The sequence below is a fragment of the Mixophyes fleayi genome, chromosome 5 (assembly GCF_038048845.1).
Source record: "Mixophyes fleayi isolate aMixFle1 chromosome 5, aMixFle1.hap1, whole genome shotgun sequence".
Taxonomy (NCBI): domain Eukaryota; kingdom Metazoa; phylum Chordata; class Amphibia; order Anura; family Limnodynastidae; genus Mixophyes; species Mixophyes fleayi.
Window position 1 is genome coordinate 13,571,425 of NC_134406.1, and position 21,553 is coordinate 13,592,977.

General features: G+C 38.4%; 1 protein-coding gene across 1 annotated transcript in view; it reads left to right on the top strand.

Annotated features, from left to right (window-relative positions):
- The window catches only part of KCNQ3 (potassium voltage-gated channel subfamily Q member 3), a 150,028-nt gene that overhangs the window by 112,951 nt on the left and 15,524 nt on the right, over positions 1 to 21,553 (top strand). The window contains exons 9-10 of the mRNA XM_075211700.1: positions 4,344 to 4,370; positions 20,345 to 20,547. Of these exons, the coding sequence (XP_075067801.1) occupies positions 4,344 to 4,370; positions 20,345 to 20,547 (230 nt within the window). The remainder of the gene's footprint in view (positions 1 to 4,343; positions 4,371 to 20,344; positions 20,548 to 21,553) is intronic.

Here is a 21,553-nt window from a genome sequence, read left to right on the forward strand (position 1 = left end):
GAGATGGACTTTGTTCTATAACGGCAGAGTGGAGCATTAACCTTTGTGGGGTGTCTAATATATCATGTGCAACCTTCCCTGGTATGTCTAGAAATACACCATCAGGGGTACAGTAAATGACACGTCCCATTTTACACAACAACTCCCTGCCCAGTAAGTTAGTAGGAGCCAGGAGAAATGAATGCTTGGTGTGCAGGGGCCCTATAGTATCCTCTGCGGGTTTAGTCAAAGGGTAATGTAGCACTCTCCCCATTACTCCCATAGCTGGAACAGTTTTGTTAGTAACCTGTAGATGTAAAGGAGAATTTATCACTGACCTGGCCGCCCCTATATCTACAAGAAAAGTTTGTTTTTTACCAGATATATCAACTGTCATTGTAGGTTCTTCCCTAAGATTCTCAATTAACCTAACTGGTTGTAAAATACAGGTATGACCTGACCCCTAGCACTGACTATCAGCCTCCCGCAAAGCATTTGCTGCTATAATGTATGCGGGTAACTGTTGGGAATTTTCTGAAACTTGTGCATCTCTCCTTTGTGGGTATCTATGTGATTCCCCCTAGGTGCCCCCGATCTTCTCTCTCTACAGTACTTCATTATGTGTCCCTCTTTGTGGCAGTGAAAACACTTCACTGACGTGTGTATCTTTCTTTCCTTATAATATGTGTTATGAGTCTGTGGTTGTGTATATATTCCTTATAATGCCTAGATACTTACCGTCATAGTCTATCACTTTGTGCCACTTTCCTCTTATCTATGTTTTTGTCATGCTCCACGGCAAACTCTCTAAGTGCATCTACTGTGATTCCCCTCCAATCGGGTAAAGAGGTTTGTACCCTGGTCTTCAGATTTTCCTTGAGACCATCCATTAATACTGTAACAGTCACCTCCCTGTGATACACATCATGCTTTATGTCTGATATACCTGTGTATTCGGTCATTGCTAACAGAGCTCTAGCATAATAATCTGACGCATTCTCACTATCCTTTTGCTTGATAGTAAAAATTTTGCTCCAGTTCACTACTGCTGGAAAGTATATGGCCAGCTGTGAGATTATATGTTTAATATTTTCCTGATTATCATCATCTGTTAAGGACTTATTTTCCTCCAATATAGAATCCTTAATAAACTTTTGTATATCAATATTGGGAGGAAGACAGGCCCTCAACACCACTCGCCAATCTTTATTAGTTGGCTCATGTGCATTACCTAAGTCTTTAACAAATTTCTGACATTTGGCCAACTCTTTCCTAGGATCTGGGAAATACTCACCCTTACCTACAAAGCCTTCAACAACACTACCCCTGCATATATCTTAAATCTCATATCCAAATACTCCTTCCTCTTAGATCTACCTGTCACCTGCTCCTTGTCTCGTCTCTGGTAACCACCTCTCACTTCCACCTACAAGACTTCTCCGGTGCTGCTCCCCACTTATGGAATTCCCTATCACGATCACTGAGACTCTCCTGCAGCCTTCAGAGTTTTAGACACCCTTACAGTTGTCTCAATCTCCACTCTGAGCCACACTCCCTCCTCTTGTTTCAGCTGTGCCCTCTTCCACTTAGAATGTAAGCTCTCTAATGAGCAGGGTCCTCCATACCCTTTGTTTTCATGTCTACATTTATTTTGTCTGCCTTGTATGTTCCTGTTTTATGTATGTCCGTTCTATGTATGTCCTGTTTTCCGTACTGTACGGCCCTTCGGAGCACTGTGGCGCCTTACAAATCTACGATAATAATAATAATAATTATATGTCATATATAAGTTGTGTTATATGCAGACAGTATAAAGAGGAAGCACTAAATAAGGGTATGTTATATGTTTTGGCATACAGTATATCTAGAAAATATTTTCTGTTTATTTTCTTCACAAATCGTACAGCACTGCAAAATAAGTACAATTAGTATACATGCTTGTTCAATGCTAGCTATGACCGTGGGGCATTTTGGCTTTATATTATGTATATAACATGTCTGCTCTAACAGCGGTGAAGGGGCAGCTGTACTGATTTCCACTATGTTTGAAGAGAATGCAGAATGTGAAAGTAGAAATGGTCTGAAAGAACTAAGGGAGGAAAATGCCATTAAATCTGTTAGCTGTTGCTGATGCACTTGTGGAAGCCTTTTTCGTCCCTATTTCTGTTCACTATTATAGTTTTGTTTTGTGTGTTCAAGCAATATTTGTAGTAATGCAGTTTATCAATTAACGAGGGATTAGTAAATGCATGAGAATATATTCAAGTTATAAATGTGTTCAAATTTTTATTTCGTTAAAGTTACTCTAACCCTATATATTTTAGTTTCCTTTGCATTTGTCTAATGTAACTATTATGTTTTCCATGTCTGAAAATATTTTTGTTAGAGGACTTTATCTAGTTTTTACAATGGTGCAAGTAAATCCGATTGCCGGCCTCACAGTTCGGTACAGTTCCATTGTCTCCTTTCTTTTCCCCATAAATCATTGGGGGTGGAGTTTGATTTAATTGAGAGTGTAGGTTAGTGGAGAAGTGTCCAAAAATATGACAGAAAACCAGCAAAGAGGTGGAAGATACAAATGACTAATTTTATTTCATCAGCTGCACAGATTAAAACTGTGTCTAACATGTACATTTTCCATGTGGTAAGATCAGTTATGTAGAGAATATGATTAAAGTTAGTGTTCCTTTAAACTTAAAGGGGTTCACCAACCAAAACATAATAAATAGCTATGTGCTTTCCGGGACCCAGCAAAAATGAGTTTTTGCACATCTGGGGCCTGATTCATTAAGGATCTTAAATGAAGAGGATTCTTATTTCAGTCTCCTGAACAAAGCCATGTTACGTTGCAAGGGGTGCAAATTAGTATTCTGTTTTGCACATAAGTTAAATACTGACTGTTTTTTCATGTAGCACACAAATACTTGATAGCTTATTTGTACACTGAAATTTAAAGTTGATATTTGTGTGCTACATGAAAAAAACAGTCAGTATTTAACTTATGTCCAAAACAGAAAATTAATTTGCACCCCTTGCATTGTAACATGGTTTTGTCCAGGAGACTGAAATAAGGATCCTCTTCATTTAAGATCCTTAATGAATCATGCCCCTGATTCCTATACGACAGCTACTAAACTACAATATGGCGTCCCAACTTCCGCTGGAATGTCTCTGGCCTCTGTACATTATCTGCACCATGAGGAAACCACCAATAGTACAAAGACCCAGTGAACTTTTGCTGAATCGTGGGGACAATTCTATTTCAATATATCCACAGATAGCAATTTTTTTTTGTTTTTAATTGAAGAACCCCTTTAAATGATGAAGTCCACTGTTTCATCGGCCCTGGCTCCATGATGTCTTGGCTCAATGAAAGAATAGCATCGAAAATAATAACTCACAGAAAGTGTAGAGGAGAACAAATTATGGTATCTAACTTGCACAGCAAAGAGGTAACATGTCAGCAGATGATTAAGAAATGATCACTAATTGGCTGAGAATCCTTAAACAATAGACTCTATCATTAGTAATATCGGCAACACTGTTGCAATATAAATTGTATCAATGGGCAACACTATACTGGGGACATTAATAAAAACTAGCGCACAGGTAACTTAATAAATGTTCTAGTAACCAATCCGATTCTGTCATTTGGGTACCGTTCAGAAAATGGCAACAAACCTGTGGTTGCCAAGGGTTACAACATCTTTTTGTTGCACAATTGTTTAGGAAAACTTCTAAAGCTCTATTCACCACAATGAAACCTGGCAGCCAGCCAGCAGAGCCCATTCGCAATGCCATTTTAAGCCATATTAGCCGTAATTGGCTAAAGGTTGCAGTGTTCTAGCCTAGAAAGGCTACCGTTCCCAATCACCATCTGCTCTAGATCAGATATCGGTCGGACGATAACTGTATCTTACTGTGTTTGCTGCCGTCAGTAGTGTCCTGTCACATCCAACGCTAAGAGGTCCCTTTACAGTAACCCCGCAGTTATTAGATTAGTAACCCCTATGCTCTGGAAATTTTGGAAATGACTGTGTTGCACAGATTGGCAAGATCCTGCTGATTGGACAATTCCATCGTCACAAGCTAGTTGACCGCAGTCTCACTACTTCCTGCGTGTAGCGGTAAACACTTGCTAGATGGATGGAGCACTTTATTAGTAACCATTGAGTATAAAATGCTTGTTAACTATATCAGTTGTTCTATTGGCGGAGGTTCCTAGTCACATGTTATTTCTATCAGCTTAGAAGGCATGCAGTGATTTATTGGTGAAATGCATCTTTGCATTCACAGTACTACAACTAAACATAGTTTAATGTATTTCTTCTTTCCCTTTTCTTGCTTTCCACTTTCATGTAAAGAAAAGAACAAGTGGATGGAGCCACTAGGTATGTCTTTATCGTAACTAATCCACTTTTCTGGTTTAAAAGCTGACTGTATTATTTGACCTTCTTATGTGCTGGTATAAAGTGTTTAACTAAGTTTTGGATCCAAATGTACAGTTTTTAATTTAGATTGTATTTATTTATTTATTGTTTTATCAGTGGATTGTTGTTACAGCATTTATTTAATAATGAGGCTGCTATGTAGCAAACGGCCACCAGGTGTCACTGTGGATTCACTGCTTAGCAACAAAATACATGATCCTTTCTTAAAGGTTTGGCAGCGATGATATTAAGACAGAGCTTTTTTTTTGGCCTGGTGAAAAAAAAGAATACATAATTCCGTCTACAGTTACATCTCAATAATGAATTTGATCCCTACTTAACGTGACAGCTCCACGTTCTCGAGAACGGGGTTATTTTCTTATAGGCCAGGTCTCGGCAGCCGTGATAGATCTAATAGTTATCGAATTGATTGGTGATTGAAATGTAATTAAGGAGATATGGCCTGACATTTATTCAGAAGTTTAAACAAACGCGCCTAGAAAAGTCATTGCTGTCTAATTAAGTCAGTTTGGAGGCTGCATTTCACGGCAATTTAATTTAATGCCTATAGTCAATGATTGGCAAACTACGTATTGCTGAGTGGAAGCGCAACTGCGAGATCAAAGCACAGTCGTATTTCTACAATACTATTATTGTGTATATTAATGGCAAATTCTTCACATTTTAGTTCAGTATTATCAGGCATTAAATATGTTTTACAGCAACAGATCTAATTGGTGCACCGTATCTGTTGGCTAAGATATTAATTGACAGTTAATACAAGACCTATTGTTTTAACAGATCTGCTAGTATATAAAATATATTATGATGTTGAACAATTCCTTGATCTGAAACTCAGCTGTCTAGGGTTGTGCTGATCAAGGAAAAGACACGATGCTGAAAAGTATAATAAAATATAAATATATATTCATATAAATATATATTTATTAATATCATACATGAATATAAATATTCATATTAATATTAGTGTATGATCTTAATGAATTTTACAAGTTCTTACTTGTTTTTTTTATATATTTTATCATATATTGTTTGTTATTATTGTGTGCAATATAATAAATTGTTATATTTTATTATACTTTTCAGCATCGTGTTTTTTTTTCCTTCATCAGCTACTGTGCTGTCATTATCTATTTTCCATTAAATATGTTTCCCCTGGGGATTAAAATGTACTAAAATGTAAAACTGCAATGCTTATTTTAATAACTGAACAGAACTTAAAAACTCAGTCTCTGGGAAGATGATATTTCCTTTAGAACTAAAGTTTTGGTTGTATAAGGGTCTATACCAGTTTTTTTTACAAAATCCAGTCCTCAGAGAGCCCTAACAGTGCAGGTTTTCCAGTTGACCAGTGAAATAATTATACCACCTGTGGATCTGTTACAATGTATCGGTCAGTAATGAAAACACCTGTGCTTCCGCAAGGACATATGGAAAACCTGTAATGTTCGGGCTCACTGAGGAGTGGATTAGGGAAACCCTGGTCTATATAATAATATAGAGGCTTGGGTTTTGAGATACTGTGCCTTCTTCAGCTTTATACTATATATACCAAGGCATGGGGCAGTGTGACGTCAGTCTTTTGTTATCTAAATGTACAGTAATCCACCAATCCTTAACTGCTCTGCTGGCAAATAAGTTAATAAAACACTGAACACATCAAAAAAGCCATAGAAATGATCAAGCGTTACCTAGTTTTTTTCAATGACAATATGTTGAGACAATACATATAATTCCGTTTATTTCCTGCATGTGTTATTGTTTGCAAAAAAGTATGATATGCTTAATAGTTTAACAATATCTTTATAGTGGATTCACCTTCGGACCTCTGTGTGATAACTGCATTGTACTAATAAGCTTTGTTACTGCTTGATTTCATTTTATTGCTACTTGTTAATATACAGTAACAGTTAGTTGTAAAAATAAACACGATGTGCTCCAACAAGTCTGGTTTAATCAATGGGCCAAAGAGGCGTTTGTTCAGGGCTCTCCGGGACAGGGGGATAGCCTTGAACTTTCTAGTTACAGAGCTGTGAATGGGAAAGGCTGTAAGAAATCCCCCAAATCAGTGCATTTATAAGATAAGAAAGAGACCCCTCAATCCAAAGGTGGGTGTGTGAGGGGGTTGGTGGGGGTCTCCTATCCTAATAACTGCAGTCTCATGACTATTGGACCTGCCCTGGGTTCTTATCTAAATGTTATCCATAATCATAACTGAAAATGTAACCGTACAACTAAACTAAGCCCAAGTCCGAAACCTTCAAGGACCACTAAAGCCCACAACTGAACCTTTCAAATGTAAAACTATAGAGGTGAAATACATTATTTAATGTTACCCTGGCATTCAAATGCAGCTCTGTTAAAAGTAAAGTATTAACTCCACTACAGACAACTGAAGCTCCTCCCACCTATTTAGGGGCGTGTCATGATGGAACCACATACAGGTAAAAAAAGCTGTGAATGCAGCCGTATGGGTTTCTGTGAGGTCTCTGGCCCCGCCCCCGTGTCTTAATCAATGAATCCACACAGTGCAAGTTTGAAAAGTTATCACTCAAACGATGTCTGTCGAGTTAGAAAAGCCCCACCGTCCTAACAGAGCAACTTCCTCCAGAGCGTGAGAGAGAGCGTAGTGGGCATGTTTAGTAAAGTATAAAAACTCCAGTTATCTCATGTATATAAATCAGCTCAGTAATACACAGTATTTGATAAACATTGATGTGAAACATTAATCCTAAACCTAAATATTGACCTATCACTAGTATAAGTAGCGTAACCCTACTCTAGACCCAGTCCTAACGAAGTACCTACCCCAATCTCTAAATCTGCCTCCAGCTATCTTGTTTCCCAAATTCTGAAAGTGAAACCCCTTACACAGCGTAGTGTGTTGTAACAAGGTTTGTCAGAGCCCGGTTTGCAGAACAATTGCAGAAAGTTACCCTTTGTTTATTATAAAGGAACTGTGTTTGTAATCTTTGGTGTACTAGTGTTTTAAATCCTTCTTAACCAGCTGACAAACAAACTGGTCGGAATAAGTCAGCCGAGAATGATAAAAAAAGATAGCTGTTTATGAACAGAATGTGCAGCGGAATGTGAATTTACAGATACGGTGCGGAATCGCATAACGCGGAATTATTACACAAAAGTGGGACTAAAAGATTGATTGTTTGCGGAACTCAATGGGGTAAATGTATCGAGCTGCGAGTTTCCGGCGGGTTTAAAAGTGGAGATGTTGCCTATAGCAACTAATCAGATTCTAGCTGTCATTTATATAGCACATTCTACAAAATGACAGCTAGAATCTGATTGGTTGCTATAGGCAACATCTCCACTTTGATCAAAGTGAGTGTGTTCAGAATTCCGGTAAGTTACACCTAATTCTGCCCCTCCATGGGAAACACAGATGACAGACCAATCAGTGTAATCATATATCTGACTCGTCTAAGCCACGGTAGGTAATGCTATGGTCTAGTCTAGGCATCATATTCCCAGATGTGCATATTTCAGGAGCTTACAGCGAAACAATAACCGTCATATTATTATTAATATCAGTCCCCAATTTATTTAGTCCTGACAATCAATATATTTGAAAAGGAAAAGAATCATTAAATGATAAGAAAATATTCTAATAAAGAGAAACGAACAATGAATCAACAACTCATTTTTTTTACCGGTGCCTAATGCAACATTGACCTTATTGGAATAAAGATAGAACCTTAGAATTGTGTCCCAAATGTGACATCAAACGGAAAGAGCTGTTGAGAGTTATGAAGCAAGAGGAAAAAACCTTTTCACATGGAGATACGCGGTGACCATGAATTAATCAGAGTCGTGAGAGTTATTAACCTCATTGATTTGAAGATTGAGATTGTAATGACCGGCAAAATCTCTGCTATTCATAACTTTGATATTATGAGTCGGTATTGATTAACCTGTCGGCTACGCCAGGGCTGTCTGCAGTAACCGTGGCTGTAAAATGTAATATGGTCATTTGTTTTATGCCAGATGTTAATCCGGGCACTGGGAGCCTATAAAACTGTATTTTACATCTAAAACTTTTAGAACATCCCAATAGCTGATAGAACTTTAGTAATGATGAAGGTTTGTGTAGGGTTTGTACAGCTCTTAGCAATGAACAGGGTGCTTTGATTGATGTCTGCTCACTTCATATCCTGCTTGTCTGTGTGTAACCAGCTCTGCAGAGTGACTACAATAGGTGCTCTGACTCCAGTCAAACACACCTTCAAAGTCATAAATGTTTGATATTGATTAGTGATCATCTAGGATCCTCCTTATTAGTGAGTTGCTCTCTGTGCATAAATTTTATGCATTGATTAAACCTCTTCATGGGTTGCAACAACAACATCAGCACAGACTAAAGAGAATCCTTATCTAAAGAGGAGTAATTTAACTAAATGGGAATTTTGGGTTGAACTCAGCTTGAAGTCTTTCATATTTACAGGGTCTACCACATTACCTGCAGATGTAATATTTTCACCTCTCCTAGACCTCAGTGGATATTTAATCTTCTGATATGATAAACTGTATGAAACGTCTTCAAATGAAAAAAGCTCAAAATAATTTTCACGTGAATAAGAACTGGTTCGAGGTACAAAAATGTTAGAATGTCTTTTACTATTTGTGTTTAGTTCTAAACATTCCGTGGCAGAAAGATCTTATTCATAAAACCAAAGTGACAAAAAAAAAGGGATTATCTGCTGGGGTCAGTTTCTGTCTTTGATTGTGTGCGCCGTGACGCTGTCTATCTAAGTAGGCGGTGCTATATATATGGAGATAAAAGAAAAGGCCATAACATGTCTATATTTTTTTTCAACGTGAGATGTAAGTATATAAAATGGCTAAATAGGTTTACCTGACTGCAAGAATAAAATAACTTGTTGGGAGGACATTCATATAAATATGGCAGTGTGCAAGGCTCAACTTATACATGATTATCTAACTCAAGAGAGCTATTCTGTCTTCCAAAGAAAGGCAACATAGAGTACAAAGTGTGGATTTAGTTCTTCTTTAAATTGACTTTGACATTAACTCCAATGTTCAAAACAGATAGATGTAGAATTCGTTTAGGTTGTTGCTGGTGTCAGATTAACACTAGCCACCATCAACTGTCTGAATTCTAGCGCCCAAGTTATATATTTTTGTTTTTGCTTTGTGATGCTAAATAATGACCAAATTCAAACATCTGCAAATATTATTAGTTTGTCATTTTCCTAATAGAGAGTAAAGATTTAAAAGTCCTAGAGAAAAGCAAAAACCTCATCCACTGGGTACAGGATGTGAAGTAAAACTATTATATATTTTAAATGCCTTTACATTTTTAAATAAACTGAATTGGCAAAGTTAATTAACACTGTCTAAACATACATCATTCACTTATTTTATTCAAGTTCCTTTTTAAAGGGTAACCGCATCCAAAAGTAAAACGCGTGATGAGATAAAATACAAAAACAAACACTAACCTTCCACGCCAAATTCCGGCTTGCGCAAAACAATTTAAGTGGGAAGAGGAGAGCGGAGGGCACTCTTGTGGAGTGGCATCATTAGACCCACAGTGGGGACCCTGGTGGATCCCGAGAATGGAATGTGGAGGTTACATAAGAATTTGGTTTTTATTGTATCTCATCAAACTCCACCCAAAACTACATTGCTGATTATCCTTTTAAAATGGGACAATGATGAGAGACTCCATAACAATTCTTTCCTTGTTTATCCATTTCATAGAAACATTGCATGTATGTTCACCGATGACCATCCTAATCATGTCTCCTTCACTTCACAGTAATGTCATTGTTAGTGATACATTCTTTGGATCCAGCATCAAAAGAAAACTTAGGTATATGAGTACCCACTGCATATCATTTGTTGCATGCCTACTTGTGCCTGTGCTTTGTTGTATGTAGTAGTTGTGTCATTTATTTTACAAATTAAATATTAAGGCAAGTTAGAGCATGCATACATTAAATACATTTAAGTGTTAACAGGTATGATGTTAAACTTCATCTAGAGATGTTCCATTGCAACATTCTCAATGTATTTAAAATATTGCTACGGTATGACCAATGATTTACTACGTGTAGCTTACTTTAATATATGATGGTCATACTTGGCAACGATTTTAAATCATTTGCAGGAATGCATTGCGGTTGAGCAGATGCATGTAAGCACGTCATGAATGGACCGGTCTAGGTGGACCATGGAGCACTACAACCCCTATCATGTCATTCTTACAAAACTTGGTGACAGTGTGATTTTTTTTTTCCACTTTATACTCATATTCAATAAATATTGACTTGGATCAATTACGGTGCTCAATATCAGTGTATTAGGGACTGAATATGACCTCTATCCCTGATGATCGTCCCCCTGAAACCCCAAGGGGACGAATGAATGGGTTTGGCCACCCAGCTGTGTGACAAATTGAACAATAATTCTGTTTCAGGGCCATGTGGCACAATTGTCCTGTGTGTGACCAGATATAGATTGTAAACAGCACATCTAATTTCATCTCAAACTTTAAAGGATTTACTGTTAACATTTTTTAATTTTGCCTGTGATTGGTTGCTGCAAATTACAATCTTCGGACATTTGAAACCTACAATGAACATCGCACTTAGTTGTTTTAGAAAAGCAAGAAAGAGTGAAACTCACCTGAAGGTATATAGAAGCCACAAATGTATAACTTAGACTTCCGGTAGCATAGGGAAACACTGGGCTTCTAACTAGGGATTGAATCATTTGGGGAAGACTTTAACTGAAAATAAACTATTTTTTATACTTGGTAGCTCTTTAATTCTTTTTGCTGTTAGTCTATACTAATCTGTTGGTTGACAACTCATACCTCATACCTCATCCCTTCTGACCTCTCTATCACTGTCGACACCTTCTCTATCTCTCATGTCCCCCAACTTTGCTGCCTCGGTGTCATCCTAGACTCCTCTCTCTCCTTTGCCCCTCACATTCTCTCTCTTGCTAAATCCTGCCGCTTCCAGCTGCGCAACATCGCTCGCATGCGGCCCTTCCTCTCCCAAGATGCCACCAAATGTCTTATTCACTCTCTGATCATCTCCCGCTTGGACTACTGTAACCATCTCCTTACTGGCCTCACCCACTCTCTTCTCGCTGCCCTTCGTTCTGTACTTAACGCAGCCGCTAGGCTTATCTTCCTTTCTCGCCGCTCCTCTTTTGTCTCCCCCACTCTACCAAGCCCTTCACTGGCTCCCCTTCCCCTACAGAATCCTGTTCAAGCTCCTCACACTCACATACAAGGCCCTCGCCAACTCCACTGCTCCCTATATCTCCAACCTCATCTCTATTCAGGCTCCATGCCGCCCTCTCCGATCTGCCAATGACCGTCGCCTCTCTTCCACCCTGATCACCTCCTCCCATGCGCGTATCCAAGACTTCGCCCGCGCTGCCCCCCTCCACTGGAACAAGCTCCCTCCCTCCATCAGAACATCCCCCAATCTGTCCAGTTTCAAACAAGCTTTAAAAACCCACCGTTTTCTAAAAGCCTTCCAGTCTCCCACTTAACTTCCTACCTTATCTTTTGCCTCTCCCCCTTCTTCCCCATTCCCTGAATCTGCCTCCGTTCCCCCTTCTCTCCCTCTCACCCCTGTGTCTCTCGGTCTGTCTACCCCTCCCCTTAGATTGTACGCTCCTCTGAGCAGGGCCATCTCTCCTCCTGTTTCCACCACTTCTAACTCTGCTCTCCAGCTACCTAGCCCGCCTCCTTGAGGACCCTCTACCCCCCCCGTACCCTCTCGCTCCCTCCTCTCCCCTCTGGGGGTCTCCCTGTCATCCGCGCCCTCCCTCTTGGGCTCCGGCGTAAGCTGATCTTCCCTCTCCCCCTCCCCCCCTCTCTAGCTACTGAGTTACTGTGCTTATCGTTTACTGTACCGTGCTGTCTTACCTCGTATTGTAATCGTTTGTCCCTGTTTGACGCTACGGACACCTAGTGGCGCCCCCTATCAATAAAAATGAATAATAATAAGGGTTACTTACTAACAAAGTATAAATGTTCAGTAATTCCTGGAAGTTTAGTTTTGATCAATCCAGCTGGTCAATGAAAGCCAATATCTGATCAGCTGCTATGGGTAACATCACAATTACAAAGTTGTACTTTGTTAATAAATAATCCTCAATGCATCTATGGTTAGTGGTATCAGCTCAGTGTGAATATAGTTATACATTTTTTCGCAGTCACGGAGATTTGAATAATGCGCATATTTTTGGCATTGAAAATCATGCTTTGTTTGCATTATTTGCATTGTGATTGTATCTATGCCTGACAATGACTTCACACACTGTACAGTGTGCAATTGGAAATTAATGAGTTTGTATTAACAATTCATATGATTACCACTTACACATTTTCTTTTACAATTTACAAGATTTTGATTGTACAAGTGGATGTTCAGATCATTTAATGCAGTGATGGGCAACCTGACATACTTAAGGGCCATCCATATTTCTGAAGGGTTGCACATTACCCATAACTCACCTGGACGAAGCTCACTGCTCCTCCTCTCCTCTGATTGGTTGTGCGGTATGACCTCCTCTGCAGTGTATAGAGAAGGTCACATGACGTGGAAGTGAGCTGAGGGCCACAAGGGGAGACTCTCTGAGCCTCCTGTTCCCCACCACTGATTTATAGGATCTTATAGTGTGTGATTACGACACACATGCTTCAATTTGATCGCATATAGAGACATTTTTTTCCAACTTATCAGATCACAATTTCATGCAATCCAGTATTATTTCCGATTGAGCTGTATTGAGTGTCCTCCACGTGTTATTTTTTTAAAAATGTAAGTGTTATGACCATAACGTGTTGGTGCTTTTAGGGCATGGCCACATGGGCATTTAAGAATATCACAATTTCCTTACCAGGCAATCCAAAACCAGTGTAGTCAGTGTAACATCAAAGTGGATGGGGTGTAGGTTGTTGCATTGAATGTAGAATTTTGATAGTGTAATTGCTGACCTAGTGTATCCTCACTTTATATTTATATCACCATGGGTTACTGGTCAGAAATTCACAGTGTGTTATAATATGCCCATGTGACCTTCCCATAAAGGAATAATGCTTATTAAACGTTTTATTTTTCAACACATATTGTTAAACCACATTGTAGAAAGTTTACTCAAGGTAACGTAATGAAGGGATTACTAAAGCTGGTCACACACGGGGTAAATGTCTTAATCTGAGAATTTCTGGCAAGTTTGAAAAGTGGAGATGTTGCCTATAGCAAACCAATTAGATTCTAGCTATCATTTATTTAGTACATTATACAAAATGATAGCTAGAATCTGATTGGCTGCTATAGGCAACATCTCCACTTTTCAAAACCTATAAAGCTTGATACATTTACCCCACGGAGTGAACAAGGTGGTCAATCCTATATACACTTGACCACATCCTGATGTGTGTTCACTCCTTCATACTGCATTGGCACCGTTGGTTCTTGCCACTAATCTGGTTTGCGTTCACATTGGATACATCTGTCTGTATATGGGCAGCTTAAAGATCACTAAATCCCAAATTAAAATATATATATGAAATTAACTATGACAGTAAAATGCGTAGTGTACGTTTGTTAAACAGTAAACAATAAAAGAATATCTAAAGGCTGTGTACTAATAGGATCTGATGTAAGTAACAAAAATGTATATTTTAATCAAGCTCCTGTAACGTCACTCATATGCCCCTGTGGGTGAATCCACCAATCCGCACATCATTGCATTTCTACACTGCAAGTCAGAAAGGCTGTCGCTCACACTCTGCTGGCTCAGGTGGATGTGCACCAATAATAGTTTTTCAATAACCTGTCTTGGATTTGCTTTGTAAGTTCTTTGATCTTCACGATGAAGCTCTCATTTGGAAATGCGCTTACCCACTGTGGAACCTCTCCCGGACATGTGTATTTATTTTTAAATCAATTGAAACACATTAACTGTACACAGGTTGACTCCAATCAATTCAGTATGTGACCTCAGAAGACACATGGGTTTATTTAGGTTTATCAAAGATATTAGAAAAAAAAACAATTATTGATGGAGTAAATATTCACCCTATTTGCTGTTTGGAATAAAGAAAAAGTTTGAATTATTTTTTATATTTGATATTACGGAGTATTTTGTGTCAATCTGTCGTAAAAAAAAAAATCGGAATAAATCTATGTTGATTCCGTAATGTTAATAAAATACAATTATAAAAATTCTAAAGTAACTAAATATGTGTCTTAGTCGCTGTATAAATATATAACTGAAATTAAGTATACTGTACCATATTCTGTCACACAAGTGAAGCCATTTATGTACTACTAGTTATTTGCAAAATACTGTACAGTAAAAACAGGTGCCTAAATCTCACTAATCATTTCATCATAACAATATCATTCAGGAGTTGTATAAATATCTATTGTAATATAGAGCTATTCAGTGCCAAAATCAAATAGTACACATCAGAGTTCTAAATGTAGGATAGTGATATACTTATCAGACCTTCTGGAAAGGAAAAGTGGAGGTGTTGCCCATAGCAACCAATCAGATTCTCTCATTTATCTATTACATTCTAGAATCTTATAACTAGCATCTGATTGGTTGCTATGGGCAACACCTCCACTTTTCCTTTTTAGAAGGTTTGTTAAATCCACCCTATAAAGTTTGTTGAATATTGATTTTTAATCATAGACAGCTATGTATACAGACGAATGTAGTATTGTTGCATGGGATTGCTAAACAATGGGATGGGATTGATGCATGTGTTTTTATGAAATGCTGGCATATCTCAGGTGCAGCAGTTGCATGTTTTGCCTCCTTCCCTGGATTAGTGTCTGTACTAGTGATGGGAAATTGACAATTGTTATTGGATGCAAAATGTGCTAACCCTTTCCTACTTTCATGGCCATCTTAACAACATTATGGGCCCCCGGGCAAAGCAGTGCATTGGGGCCCCTAATTATAGATATAGATATATAGATGTATACAGATATAGATATAGATATATAGAGATAGATAGATGTACTTGCTCAGTGACCCTTGAAGGTGTTTTTTGCAGGTTTTTTTCTTTTGCAGGATTATTTATTCTCATTAAGAGCCGTGCCTATGGAGCCCCCTTGCCCGTGGGGCCCCCGGGCAGCTGCCCATCGTGCCCAATGGAAAAGATGGCCCTGCCTACTTTAACTTTTATTTTAGAAATAATAATCAACAAACTATGTACTAGTGAAGTACACAGTTATGTCATAATTGCCGACTTTTTGACCCCCCCCCCACCCCGAGATCTCCCAGAGATTATTTTAAAAACTAAACTGAATAATTAGGTATTAAGCCTGCAGATCCTCCAACATGAACCTTCTTTTACTCAATACAAAATGCTCCACTCCCAACTTTAATTAATTAATTTGATTATTTAACATCAGTTAATTAATTCAGTCCAGCTAACTGAAAAAGTACATTAAGTGGGAATTTTGGGAGCAGAACATTGGGTGTAAAGTGAATGTGTTGTTCCCTGTTGTATACCTATACGTATATATTATACACCGATCAGCCACAGATCCTTGCGCGTGTCCATTTTTCCTGCTTCCAGCACATCAACTTCAAGAACTGACTGTGAACTCTCTTCCTAATATATCCCACAAATTGACAAGTGCCATTTTAACGAGATAATCCATGTTATTCACTTCACTTGTCAGTGGCTTTAATGTTGTAGCTGATCGGTTTATATTAAGTTGTGTAACTTGTGTATTACCCAGTTGGGTGATAATATACGTAGATGGCATGGAAATGTTATTCACTTGGCTGGCATTCTGTGTAATAAAGCCAGTACAATATGTACATCCCACATAATTATTATTATTACTATCAGTATTATGTGACTGTTCACATCATTATAATGGTAAAATTACTTTTTTTTTTTACATTTTGATCAAGTGTTGAGAAATAGCACAGTGACATTGGAAAGTATTAGGCTGTATTGCTAAATTGTTCATCAGGAACATGTAATGTCAGATATTTACTTATCATATAATACACAAGTTTTATCTAGACAGTCAGGAGCAGGCAGAAAGTTCTGTAAATGTGCCTGAATAAACATTCTCGGCTTTGAATGGAAAATGCAGTTTTACTGTCACACTGGAAATGCTTCAGCTGTGGGAACGGTGGATGCAGCATTCTCACAGCTGAAGCACTTCCCAGTAACAGAGTTTTTTCTTCACTGTTGTGTGTTTAATATGGAAGCTTCAGATCATCACAATCTTCTGGCTCTAAATGAACAAGATTCCACCAGTTGGGGGACAATAGGTTCATTTGGCCAGATACTGGTTGATGTGAACGTTGAACAAGGAAATACTTTGCCTATATTCTGTAAACTGGGGTGAAATCGACTGTAAGTGAATATGTAAGTATGTGAATACAATATCCAGGGACCTACATGCATTCTGTGTAGTATATCACCTATTGTCCTTAACTCCCAAACACGACTAAACGATATAGAGTTCCACCTAAAATATGTAGATATTGCCATCTTCCAACCTAACCTCCATTACCTTTTCCCTTAAACTCAGCCACAAAAAAAGAACTTTAGAGCAGACTGTTTAAAGCCACCAACAGAAGTAAATGCTTAATTTCTGTCCGTCTTTTGTTGGTTGTTATGGTTGTGGGTAGAGATGGGCGACTTGATTTGGCCTGTTCTGAAATTAGTGATTTTCAGAGATTCTCCGTCCCGCAAATTAATTTACGAATCTTCCCCGGTTCTTCAAAAATTCTGCAAATGTATAGCACCCACTGGAAAATGGGACAATACCATCCAGTTTACAAAGAAGCAGTTTCCAACGATCACAGGGACATCACTAATCTACTGCGGAACTATTCCTGCAATAATAACCGGTCCAACGCTCTTTACCTCCATAGACCTTAGTGCCGATCCTGGATACAGAGGACGGCACTATTTTAACTACAGAAAATCAGTTTAACCAGTGGTTCCCATACCGTGTAAAAAATAAAAATAAAACGGGCAGTGTGCCACTGCCACCCAAGATCCTCAACCTGTCCCAACTTTAGACACTATAGTTGGAAGACCATGAGCATGGGTTCTTTCCAGTAAAACCTCAGGAGTTGTCTGGGGTTTGGGTGAAAGCATATAGAATGGAAAGCCTCTTCTAAATCCTCCTCTTTGGGAGCCTAGGTAATCCCGAGCTGGATCCCCAGGATTTTGAAGTCTGACCACCTTGTTGAAAGGACTTTCTGATTGGCCCTTGATCCTTCTTGAGTATTTCCATGAAGAGAACTTTATTTCTGCTTCTCTGTTGTAACTACATGTTTTAGGGCTGAATAGTTTTCCAAAAATAATTACATTCATCATAGTTTATGAAAGTTTCAAAGAAACTGATTGCCATGGAAAAGCTTTGGAGGCCACACCAAGTGTATGGATTACTACTACCCCAAAGATTAATAACTTTCCAGCAATAATCAGGAGACCCTAGTGAAATCATTTTATTGGGCTCTATACAGGGGTGGAACTATAGCTGCAGTGGAGATATGAAGGCTATGGGGCTGGTAGGTTACGTGGACTCAGCGATGCCTTTTCAACTTCCTATGTCGGCCCCTGGTCTGCTCTTCTGACCCTACATGGGAGCCATTGTATGAACCCTGAGGTCACATTTGGGGAAGAGTAGAGCAATGTCCTACTGATTCTTGAAAACACATTGCCACCCCCGAAAAAATAATTGTTAGTGGGCCCAGTGACTATCTGTTATGTCCTTGACTCTTTGGATTAAGGTTTTAGCTCTATACAGTTACATTCAGAACCCAGACCCAGTTGACCTAATTGATTTGTGATTTAGACAACTGTGTTTATCTGATCAGTATATGTACTGGGATGAATGTCTGAAAGATGTTTTAAGAATAAACTTATCAAAGTGACCTTAGCACCTTGTATTGAAACATTTCAAAGCTATTCCTCGAAGTAAATATTTTGCTCTGCAATCAACGTGTTATTTTGTTTTATCTGCTAATGATTTCCAGCCGGGTCCTTCTTTATGTGCTAATAACACGCTGCGCACAGCAATTTATACAAGGTAAACATTCCTATTACTTACATAAAGATATCTCAGACTATGAAATGTATAATTAGAAAACTGCAGCTTTTCTGACTTCCTAATCAATTACGCATAAATAAAGTACAGTCTTCATTCCGTTTAAGCTGGGTACACACTACACTGTTTTCGTCCAATAATTGGCTCAAACAGCCGACATACGACCGCTCGTTCAAAAGTCGGGTCAGTGTGTACAGTTACACGATGGTCGAAAGTCTGCCCAAATGGACAATTATCGCCTCATTTGGTTGGTCGTACCGTTTAATATTTTCGTTCCAATCTCGTTTCCGCTGTGTAGTGTGTAGAATCTTCCGACCGATCCACAACAGTGGGTACGAAATTACAGTCATTGCTCACGACAACATGGCTGTAAAAAGTCGCTAACGGGACGTCCGCTCTTCCCTTTATTGTCCTAAACAAGGCTAGTGTGTATGCAGTCCATGGACCGAGCGATCGGACCATCGGTCGAATGTAAAATCGCTCGGCATAAAAAGTTGGTCAAAACTTCTGTAGTGTGTACCCAGCTTTAAGCTGGGTAATAACGGTGTGGGTTAGTGGCAGATGATTTGAAGAAAACTATAAAGTGTTTTTAAAATAACTACAATACACGTTTAAGTGAGCATGTTTAAATATGTAAGTTGCGGACAGGATCCTCTGTCTTATGTCTACGTATCTTGTTTGCCCCTGTGATGTCCTATGCCCCTGTGGTTTCTTTGTGTGACCACTATGCTGATTTTTTGCTCAAACAAAATTTGTTCTTGTTTATGTGCTGCTTATTTTCGCTCTAACCTTCCCCACACTTGGGTATTGTACCATATGTCTGATATTACGCTTAATAACAACCCGACAACTGTCTCTGAAGGCTATATGCCAACACTGCTGAAAAGTACATATCTGCCATAGCAAACCAATAGCATCCAATCGGCGGTTAGCTTCTATCTCTCTAGTGAAGGTGAGACAATGAAAGCAATTATCGTATTGGTTGTTATGGTTTTAGTGCACATTTGAGCGAAGTTAGGAAATCTTGGCTACTGGCTGCCATAGCTAGATGTAATGAACTATAACACTTCTGTTCTTTCCCTGGTTGGATTAGGAGGTCTGACAGCTGTGAAGAGAGAGGACTCAATGGCCTATTTATCAATAGATTGACAATTATTATGGTGATAGAAAAAAAATAGAGCTTTGTGCAACTGAGTGATACTTGCCGGCTAGGGCAGTTATGGTTAGATAATCTTTGCAGATGTGCGCATACAAGTTTAAAAATGGATTACATTTATTAAGAAAAATTAAAAAGCTTTTAAAAAAACTTTTACACATTTAAAAAGGCTTTATTCAAGTAATAAAGCTTTTTCAAATGATTTTAATCTGTTACTGTCATCCTGATATGGGGATAACAGAATAGGTGTTGTGGCGTTATAAGTACAAAATAAATAGTGAGCCAGCGCATGATGTATAGGGCGAAACGAAAAGTCTTAAAAAGCTATTATTTTTCCGCCAGTGGTTTTCTTTGCCCTATCCACTATTACCTGTAAACAATAGTCACTGCCGTTTGCCACTTTACTCTTATAATGAAGGAGGATTCGAAAGTTCTACATATAGACACAAGAGTTTCTGCAGCAGCTGTGCTTATTCCGATGATAATGTCTTATCTCCAAGGGGAAGTTTCCTACATCTGGGATCCTTCTTTAAAACTAATGTGCTTTTCTGCTCCAAGACTGTGTTACATGAACTTATTAAAACATAACCTATTTTATATTCCGAGTCCTCCCATTTAACATAGATTTTTTTTTAATTTCTTTTCAGTCAAAGGTGGAGTCTTTTGGATCGAGTACGACTATCAAATCCACGCGGGACTAGTCCTAAAGCAAAAACCTTTTCCCCGTTAAACATTGATGGTGTAGAAGACAGTCCCTCAAAGGAGCCAAAAAACCTTGGTTTGACCAATAAGGAACGCTTCCGTACTGCTTTAAAGATGAAGGCTTACGCATTTTGGCAAAGCTCAGAAGGTAGCGCTCAGATCTCATACATGAAAATAATGATCACATTTTCGCCAAAACATTTTATAGGGCTTGCTTTGCTTTGTAACACGAAAATGCTAAAATCGTTAGCATACACTCTCGTGATTAAATTAATACTACTACACCAATTTGGGAGAGTTTTGATTAAATGGATTAGAACCCTTCTATTGTAGCTGTTCATGGTGATGATTGCATATTTTATGGCAAAGAAAAGAGCATACGAAGGTTATTAAAAGCTGCACATTAGATGATGAGCACTAATCCCTATCCTTTACTCATGAGCTCTGACAAAGGTGAAACAGTCTGCTGACCCAGAGAAAATGAGGGCACCTTCAAAAATGCATCTTTAACACTAATAAGATATAAATCCCACAATCAACACCACCTTGCTGTGCCAATATGTGTAAAGAGAGGCTCAAAGATGGACAAGGAAAATTTGTTTTTGCAGTCACTATAATTCTATATCATGCTCATACATAGTGTAGGTGACACTAACGCAAAAATACATTAGTGTCAAACACAATGGGCGACACAATTTTCTTCTTTACTTATAGTTTACAAGTTTATTGTTAATTTTTATCTTGATGAACTTTTTCAGGTTGGAGAGACTGAGAAAACTCCAATGGTATAATAGTGTCGTAGTAGAGTTATAATAGTGATCTAGAACTGGGAAATGATATACAGCTATGTTATGTGCATACATGTATTTAGGGAGAGGAGTGACCTGGATTTGGTGTCCTTGCACCCATGTAGACCTCGTTAAAACTTAAGGGGGTCTCCAGAGACATTGCTGTCCCCTATAGAAATGATTGTGTACTTGGTAATAGAATTAAAGGCACCTGCATTTGTTATTGAAATCAGCATTTTTTTCAGTATCTATCAACGTCCAGTTCAGTTAGATATGACATAGATTTATGTTCTACATTCCTGAACTGATTAAGTAAAGGAATTATGCCCAGTCCTTGCATGTTAACAATAAAAATAAGAGAGGATT